This window comes from Neophocaena asiaeorientalis, unplaced genomic scaffold, assembly GCF_003031525.2.
Source record: "Neophocaena asiaeorientalis asiaeorientalis breed wild unplaced genomic scaffold, Neophocaena_asiaeorientalis_V1.1 scaffold54, whole genome shotgun sequence".
Lineage (NCBI taxonomy): Eukaryota > Metazoa > Chordata > Mammalia > Artiodactyla > Phocoenidae > Neophocaena > Neophocaena asiaeorientalis.
In genome coordinates, this window is record NW_020174938.1 from 1,333,297 (window position 1) to 1,343,152 (window position 9,856).

Consider the following 9,856-nt stretch of genomic DNA (forward strand, 5'->3'; position numbering starts at 1 on the left):
TATTTTATTATATATATATATATATATATATATATATATATATATATATACACGTACCACATCTTCTTTATCCATTCCTCTGTTGATGGGCATTTAAGTTGCTTCCATTTCTTTCTTTTTAACCACTTTTTCTCTAGCTACTAAGTGAAACCTGAATTAAGCTATAGACTCCCCCTGCTGGGTAAGAATGGTGAGAAGAGCAAAAAACCTAAACTTTGTACTTGAACAGTCAAAGGTCCCATTAGGCACCGTTGCAGTGCCCTAACTGGTATTTTTAAATCCTTGTATTGTTCTCCACAGGGAGCTTTTCCAGCTCGTTTGAAGAAAGTGCTGATTGTGGGAGCACCCATATGGTTCCGAGTGCCCTATTCCATCATCAGCCTCCTTCTGAAGGACAAAGTCCGGGAGAGGGTAAAGGAAGCTAACTTAATTTTATTTGGAGGTGGGATAGATACATTTCCATCTCTACTGCTGAAACCTGCCAATTAATTTTCTACCTTCAAAAAACCTTCCTGGCTTGTTTCTCTTTCTGCTTCTGTTAGTGTGTTCACTTATATTCTCTGCTTTATTCTTTACTCAGCCCAGCACAGGCTGCCTTTCTTACTGTACAAGTTCCTTGGAGTTAGGACCTGGTCATAGTTTGGGCACTTCCCCTGTATGTAGCACCTTGCATGCGGATAGTATCGAAGGAATGTGTCCCGTGAGTGACTTAGAGATAGCTACTACTTCCAAAATTTAGTCCTGTGGCTCTACAGGCTTTTAATATTTAACAACTTCTAATATAATTACATCAGTTGAACTGGTGTTTGAATTTGTTCAACTGGAAATATTCAGTTCCCTTGACCACCACGGTGGTGGAGGAGACTCTCAATCTCTCTTTTACTTTATTCCTGGCATTTTCTCTTAAAACAGCTTGTTGCTTCCCAACTTCAAAAGCGTTGTCTAAAATTATCTTGATTCTATTATCATCCACTGAACATTCCAGGATGGAAAGATTGTGGTTTCAGTCATTTACTCATTCATTTCTCACCCTTGAAAGAAAGGGTATATGAAACATTGGTATAATAGAATAAGATAATAATGTTGTAAAATATTATCAGAGGGTTTTTTTTTTAGTATGAGATTATATGAATAATAACAATACAGATCTTTGTAGCTGAGGCGACTTGGGTTGGAGAGGGGAAACTAAAGATGTTTGATTCTGCGGAAGCTACTTAGTGGCCTAGTGACCCCAGAGTAGGAGATGTCTTTCCTAAGATAACTCTTTGAGAGGACTCCTTAGGCAAGTTCTTGACACTTGAATTATATGCAAGTATATACATGCATGTATGAACTCAGAATATATTGAGCACCTTTACAGTCCAGGCTCTGGGCCCTGGGAATTAAAAGTTGAGTAAGATAGCCCTTATTCCTGAGGAGCTTATGGTCCTGAAAGGGGACACAGACATGTTCAGAGAACTGTGGCTCTGAGAAACATAGAGGAGAATGTTATCTCAGACTGTCAGGGAGGGCTTCACAGAAGAGCTTGAGCTATAAGCTCGTCCTTGAAGAGGCCAAAGAGGAAAAGAGGGCATTCCAGGAAGAGGCAACAGCAAGCAAGGCAAACATTCCCATTCCACACAGATTCCAAAAAGAACCAGCTAGGCTAATTTGGTCCAGTATGGCTGTGTCCAAGCAGAGAGAGGAATTAAGTATTACAATTACTTCTCTAGCATTTTTCCTGGGCTACCCAGCCTCTGGGAGGCTGGTCTTGTCTTGCTTTCACAGAAACCGATCTTTGAGGATGTCCATACCAAGCTGTGAGTAAAACACAAGCCAACAGGCTTAGAATTGATTGCCTTAGTATGGGGTTGACAAAAATAACCACTTCCCATGCATTCTTAGTAGTCAAAAAGGCGAATACCCACATGAGATGGTACTGGAAAGCCTTGTAAATAGTATAAAGCCTTGGTTCACTATACCTACGTTTATATAAGGTTTATAACAGGGCCCCTAATTCCAGGAATGAATTTGCTATACGTTGTGGGAAGTCAAACCTTTTCTGGGAAATTCGTAGGACTTCATTCCCAAGCAGATGAAATTCAGTCTACTCCTTTTCTAAGTTTACCAGGTATTTCAAGCAAATCTCATATCATTCTCCAAAGCACTTTTGTTCTTTATCTGTTTGTTCCCCTCCCTCCCCACATACTCACGTGGTTCTTTCTGGCTTTCCAGATTCAGATATTAAAGACATCTGAAGTCACCCAGCACCTGCCCAAGGAGTGCCTTCCAGAAAACCTGGGTGGGTACGTTAAAATTGACCTCGCCACTTGGAATTTCCAGTTTCTATCCCAGATGAACGGCCACCCAGATCCCTTCGATGAGATCATCCTGTTCTCCCTCCCTCCGACCTTAGACTGGGACTCAGTGCATGTCCCAGGTCCCCATGCCATGACCATCCAAGAGTTGATGGACTATGTTAGCACCAGGCAAAAGCGGGGGATATATGAGGAGTATGAAGACATCCGTCGTGAGAACCCTGTTGGCACTTTCCACTGTTCCATGTAAGTAGGAAAGGTTTGGGCCAGCGATCACTTTCCAGGATGCTGTGGCACACATTGGTACCCCTACCCCTCCTTCCACACCTCACTTCCTTAACAGAGGCTTTTCCTTGTGTTAAGAGCCTCACTCTCACTTAGATGATAGTTTCTCTCATCCAGAAAGAGGCACCTCTTGGTGCTTGTTTCCAACAGTGTATGCTGTGAAATTTCTGAAGGTCTTTGGTCCCAGTGGAGGAACTGTGTACTAATGGATACATTTTTTGATATTTCCCTGATATGCAAGTGTTTTTAGGAAAAAAACAAAAATGTAGGCTCAAAATGTAGGCTGTCGATTTGATCTCTGGTCCTTTCATTTGGGCAGTTTCTCCCTACAGCGTTTATAGTATTACATTACTTTCTGAGGAGGGGTACTGGTCCATTTAAGATAATCCACAGTCAGTAAGAGAAGAGAGTTGCCTCTTAGGAATTCAGCCTTGTGGGATTTTCCTTCTACCTGAATTCTGTAACTGGTTTATAACCACTTGATAACTATTGTTGGCAATAGAGCATGGATCATTTCTCTTACTGCTGCTGTCATTTATCTTACCATGTTTTCATTGGCTGTTGCAAAAGCTTCTTTTTCTCCAAGTATTGAGACTGTTTGTTGAAAATTAAGGAAGCTCAGGGACTTCCCTGGCGGTCCAGTGGTTAGGACTTTGCCTTCCAATGCAGGGGGTGCAGGTTCATTCCCTGGTCAGGGAGCTAAGATCCTATATGCCTCGCAGCCAAAAATCCAAACGTAAAACAGAAGCAATATTGTACCAAATTCAATAAAGACTTTAAAAATGGTCCACATCAAAAAAAAAAAAAGAAAATTAAGGAAGCTCTCCCCAGTGGGTCCCAGGCTCAAGTTCCAGCTTAGCCAGAAATACTCTCTGTAACTTACCCAAGTTATTTCTCTTCTTTGCACCTCAGTTTTCCTGTGTGTAGTATTTGATATTAGACTCACTGATATCTACTTACTCTTTTGTAGCTTAAATGTTTTAGGAATCCGTGATTCTGTGAGTACCTCTTTCCTCTTGTAATTCCTGTCCAGCTTAGTCAGTGTGCTGTAAAGAAGGTAGGCAGGGAGTGAGGAAAGAGGGAAAAGGAAAAAAAAAAAGAGGGAAAATAATGAGTTAGGAAACAGATAAGGGAAGTAAGAGAGAAGAAGCAATTGAGAAAAAATCAATAAGCAGAACAAGAATGCAAAGGAAAATAAGAAATAAAAAAGAGAGAGAGAAAGCAGAGTATATATCATGTGGGGAGAGTATTCTCTCCCACACAGCTCTGTTTCATCCCTACCGGCTCAAGACCCCTGTATGTATCCAGTCTTTTTCCCAGCCAGTGCAGAGGATGCACACTTGTCCTGGGTATTTCTGACCCTGCTCTGGGTGCTTCTACTGAGGGGTCCTTGAGGTGTCATTTCTACAATGGTTCCCCTTCCCCACATTAAAAAAGTGGGTTTGGATTGTGCTCCTTGCATCACCCAAGCCAGCTGTCGTGTTATAATCAGAGAATATGTCCTAGTCCTATGGAAGGACTTCCCAATCTTGCCTCTTTATTTACTGAATCAATGAAAACGTCCCACTTCAGGAACTAGAAACCAGAATCCTCAACATCTTCAGGCCCCTGTCTTACACCAAGTTCCAGTAGAACTACTTACACAGAACAAACTGTTTCCCATGGAATTCTAGATTAAGAAGTAGATAGAATATTCACTGCTGTCCAGGATGCCCGTGGACCCAGAGACTTTCTTTCCCTTTTTTTTCCTCCCCTATACCATCCTTTCAAAGGATTTAAAAAATTTTAACTTTAAATTATAACTTTATTATGAGATGATTGTAGATTCACATGCATTTGTAAGAAATAATAGAGATCATGTGTACCCTTTCCACAGCTATCCCATGGTAACATCTCCCAGAAGTTTAATATAGTATCACAACCAGGATATTGATACAATCCACCAATCTTATTCAGATTTCCCCAGTTTCAGTGTGTGTGTATGTATTTAGTTCTTTACAATTTTTATCACACAGGTAAGTTTGTGTATACATAACTGCAGTCAAGATACAGAATTCCATAACCACATACCTCCATTCCACCCCTCCCCATCCCCAACCCCTGCAACCACTAATCAATTCTCCATTACTATAATTTTATCATTTTAAGAATGTTATTATATAAATGGAATCATGCTATGTGTAAACTTTTGGGATTGCCTTTTTTTGCTCAGTAGAATTCTCGGGAGATTCACCCAAGTTGTTATTTGTATCAAGTTTGTTCCTTTTTATTGCTGAGTAATATTCCATGGTATGGATGAACCACAGTACAAACTGTTAACCAATTAACCATTTACCTGTTGAAGGACATCTGGGTTGTTTCCAGTTTCTATTACAATTAAAGCTGCTCTGAACATTTGTGTCGAAGTTTTGTGTGAAAATAGGTTTCTATTTCTCTGGGATAAATGTCCAAGAGTGGGATTGATAGGTCATATGGTAACTATGTGTTTAGTTTTATGAAAAACTGCCCAGCTCTTTTCCAGAGTGGCTGTACCCTTCTGCATTCCTCCCAGCGATATATGAATGATCCATTTTCTTTGCATCCTCACCAGCGTTCAGTGTTGTCACTATTTTTTATTTTAGCTGTTCTGATAAGTGTGTGATGAGATCCCTAAATTAAAATTGTGGTTTTAATTTACATTTTCCTACTATCTAATGATATTGAGCATCTTTTCATGTGCTTCTTTGCCGTCTGTATATTCTCTTTGTAAAATGTCTTATGCCCATTTTCTATTTGGATTTTTTTTTAAACTGTTGGGATTTGAGAGTTCTTTATATTCTAGGTACTGGTTCTTTGTTGGATACATGGTTTGTGAATATTTTCTTCCAGTCTGTAGCTTTTTTCTCATCCTTTTCTGGGTCTCTTGTGAAGCAGAAGTTTATTTTGATGAAGTTCCTTTAACAGTTATTCCGTGTACGGATCATGCTCTTGGTGTCAAGTCTAAGAACACATTGCCTAGCCCTAGAATCCAAAGATTTTTCTACGTTTTTTTTCCTAAAATTTTTATAGGTTTATGTTTTACATTTAATTTAAGTCTGTGATCCATTTTGAATGAACTTTTGTGTAAGGTGTAAGGTTTAGGTTGATGTTCAGATTTTTTTCCCTATAGGTATCTAATTACTCCAGCACTGTTGGTCGAAAAGAGTATTCCTTTTATTGAATTGTTCTTGGAACTTTGTAAAATATCAGCTGGGCTTATTTGTGTGGGAAGAAGGATTTTTTTTTTTTTTTTTTTTTAATCCACAGAGTACTCAAACTGTGTTTAATAAATTTATTTATTTATTTTTGGCCGCGTTGGGTCTTCATTGCGGCACGCAGGCTTTCTCTAGTTGTGGCGAGCGGGGGGCTATTCTTCGTTGTGGAGCGCAGGCTTCTCATTGTGGTGGCTTCTCTTGTTGTAGAGCATGGGCTCTGGGTGTGTGGGCTTCAGTAGTTGTGGCATGCGGGCTCAGTTGTTGTGGCTTGTGGGCTCTAGAGTGCAGGCTCAGTAGTTGTGGTGCGCAGGCTTAGTTGCTCCGTGGTATGTGGGATCTTCCTGGACCAGAGCTCGAACCCGTGTCCCCTGCATTGGCAGGTGGATTCTTTTTTTTTTTTTACGGTACGCCGGCCTCTCACTGTTGTGGCCTCTCCTGTTGCGGAGCACAGGCTCCGGACGTGCAAGCTCAGCGGCCATGGCTCACGGGCCCAGCCGCTCCGCGGCATGTGGGATCTTCCCAGACCAGGGCACGAACTCGTGTCCCCTGCATTGGCAGGTGGACTCTCAACCACTGCGGCACCAGGAAAGCCCGGCAGGTGGATTCCTAACCCTGGTGCCACCAGGGAAGTCTGGGAATTTTTTTTTTTAAATATGAGAAAGAACAGAGCATAATGTGACAAACAACTATTTCCTATCACCGCATTAGTACTGACAGTTTTTAGCATTTTGTTGGATTTGCTTCATCTCTTTTATTGTATAAAAGAATTAATTGTAAAGTTGAAATCCTTCTAATCCTCACCATCAGTTCTCCTCATTCCCCAGAAGCAGTTACTAGTATGAATGTGGTATGTTTCCTACCAGATCATTTTGTTTATACTGTTACATATACATTCATACCTATGAACAATATAGGGTATTACTTTATATGTGTGGTCGTTATAAGTTTTTTTTTGCTTTTAATCAATATGTATGCAAATGATTTTTTCGAAACCAAATAGTACCAAAAAAAAAAAAGTAATGAATGACAACAATCTCCTGACTTGCGCTCAGTTCCACTTGCATTGTCATCCATTTTCAACTCTTGTAGCTGTTTTTTTTTTTTCTTTATTTTAGTTTGTTTCATTTCCTTCAGGTCTCCAGGAAACCTAGAGAAGAACCGCTATGGGGATGTACCCTGCCTGGACCAAACTAGAGTGAAGCTGACAAAACGAAGCGGCCACGCTCAGGTAGAAAGATAAATGCCATCCTTTTAGGAGCACTGAGGGAAATTTAAGCCTCTTCCAAAGTGAAGCTTACTAATACTGTAGTAGAAAGAACATGGACTCTAAGCCAGAGAGAGAAGGTTTGAGTTTTATTTTTTTAAACTATATATATATATATATTTTTTTTTAAATTAATTTATTTATTTTTGGCTACGTTAGGTCTTCGTTGTCGCGCATGGGCTTTCTCTAGTTGCGGCGAGCAGGGGCTGCTCTGTTGCGGTGTATGGGCTTCTCATTGCGGTGGCTTATCTTCTTGCAGAGCAGGGGCTCTAGGTGCGCGGGCTTCAGTAGTTGTGGCATGAGGGCTCAGTAGTTGTGGCTCGCGGGCTTAGTTGCTCTGCGGCATGTGGGATCTTCCTGGACCAGGGCTGGAACCCATGTCCCCTGCATTGGCAGGCGGATTCTTAACCACCGTGCCACCAGAGCAGCCTCAAGGTTTTAGTTTTAGACTACATACTAGTTATTAACATACACAAGTCCCTATGTGCCCATCTCACAGTACTAAGTAGAAATTAAATGAAATATTTTATGTACATGCTGATAGCACAAAGTTTGGTATATTACTGTAGGTGCTTGATAAATGTTCAATTATTTCGCCTTTTACTCCTAATAAAGTCATAGTCATGTCATCCACCATACTGGTGAGTGTATATGCGTCAATACCAGGTGACTCTCGTTATAAGTGACCTCTAGGACTTCCCTGGTGGTCCAGTGATTAAGACTCCACGCTCCCAATGCAGGGGGCCTGGGTTTGATCCCTGGTCGGGGAACTAGATCCTGCATGCTGCAACTAAGACCCAGGGCAACCAAATAAATAAATATTAAAAAAGAAAGAAAGAAAGAAAGAAATCCAACTCTTAAAAAAAAAAGTGACCTCTGATTTTTCCATCTAGAAGATCTGACAAAAATTTTGGACAACTAGTGTATACATAAATATATAGGGATAGAGATAAATTGGTCAGGTGCCTCTATTATTTAATGTATTAATTTGATCATATCTGTGCATATTAAAAATCCCATGTACTTAGTAGAGATATTTAGTGAAAAGTTATTCAAACTTTTCACATACACCTTTAGTATCAGTTTCTTTGTCTTCATTTGAGCTACTTTTTGAGTCAATCGAACAGTTTTCCAGAACACATCATTTTTATTTCCTTTTTTAAGTGCCTGGTATTGTCACTGGAAAGTTTATTCTAAGTTAGAAAAGTCTATTAGCATAACATTAGCACATTTTTTTCTTTTCATTCATCCTGTATCTCATGCATCCTCTGTAGCATTATCATTTACTTATTCCTTTTTAAAGTCCTCTTTATTATAACTTGTTTACAGCAGCATCCAACACTTAAGAATTTTGAGGTCAACAATTAAATAGGTGTTACATTTCTTCTTTTTCCTTCCGATACAACAGTTCTGTCTGGTGACCTCTGTACACATCAAAAAACAGCATTGATTGAGGTTGCTGTTCACTATTTAAAAGGAGTTTAAATAGTGCCCCTTAACATGACACAGTATAGGGACTTGTTATATCCCCCCTTTTTTCTGGAGGATAATTCTTAGGAACATCATTGCCTTATATTTGGATATGTATGGTACATGAGTTAGTACCCTGGGATCATGGTTTTAATCTCTTTTGACCCTAGTGTTTCAAGCACATAAACTGAATTCATAATCCTGTCTAGGATCCTTAGAGAGGGTTTACCTGCAGTGGCATTAGCTAAGAGTCTGGCTGACTGAAGGCAAATTCACCAGTATTATTAAGATCATCTTAGTTGAGTTGGGGCTCTGGAGTCAGAGATAACCTGAATGTCTGTCTTGTTGACTACTCTGTCTTCAAGACCTAGGACAGTGCCTGGCATGTATCAGACATTCAGTAAATTATTTGTGAATGAATGAGTGAATCCCAATGTACCAGGAGACTATTCTAGTCATTCTGTAATTAATCTGAAGTTCGTTGCTTGAGTTATAGTCCGTCTCATTACTACAAATATTGGTATAGCCTTTATTTCCACAATAAGTGGAGGATTCAGGTTTATTAGTGAATTATTCAACAGATTTCACCTGGAATTACAAAGCCGTTAGTCCAGTTTCAGTTGAACCTGGCCTATAACATAATGTGCATGCTGTGTTTCTTCCTACTATTTCAGTTTGCCCCTAAGTCTATACTTTATCTCTGAGGTCATTTTCAGTTTTTAATATGTAATGATTCTTCTGAAATTGCTGATGTTAATTCCCAGTGCTCTCAGAGACAAGGATGCTAAGAGCTGGTATCCTTAGTTATAAAGAAATGTCTCCTTTAAATAGGTGGCATTTCTTTTCAAAGCATGAAGGTAGCTCCAAGAGTAACAGCTCATATATTACTTATATAATATGTTGATTGGCATGTACCAGGTAAATCCTTTGTACTTTTCTATGCCTTCTCACCTGGGTCCTGCAGTGTATACCATTTGAATGTGCCAGGCTGAACAGAGGATGGGCTTTGGCTGACTATGGGTGGGCCCTGGATTGAGAAGCCTGGTTGGGGTGAGTGAGACTTTTAGCTTTCTGGGTCTGCTGCAGATGATCCATTAGCTCAGTGAAGGTGTCCAAGTCAGGGTAGAACACTAGTAGTATGAGGTCAATACCAGTTGCTGTGGGAGAAGAACAGAGCAGGAAACTCTTGAATAAATAATTAGTGAGAGGATAAGTTGGTAGACTGACTATCTAATGGACATATATCCAAATAGCATGGGTTTGACCATGAGATGGAGATGTTTTTTTTTTTTTTTTTTTGGCCGGGC

The 9,856-nt window shown here is 40.0% G+C and overlaps 1 protein-coding gene across 2 annotated transcripts in view; it reads left to right on the plus strand.

The window, feature by feature from the left end:
- Window positions 1-9,856, plus strand: part of PTPN9 (protein tyrosine phosphatase non-receptor type 9) — a 78,210-nt gene that overhangs the window by 56,543 nt on the left and 11,811 nt on the right. For both annotated transcript variants that reach the window (XM_024761784.1, XM_024761785.1), the window contains 3 exons: window positions 301-411; window positions 2,215-2,543; window positions 6,950-7,043. In XM_024761784.1, coding sequence (XP_024617552.1) covers window positions 301-411; window positions 2,215-2,543; window positions 6,950-7,043 — 534 coding nt within the window. The remainder of the gene's footprint in view (window positions 1-300; window positions 412-2,214; window positions 2,544-6,949; window positions 7,044-9,856) is intronic.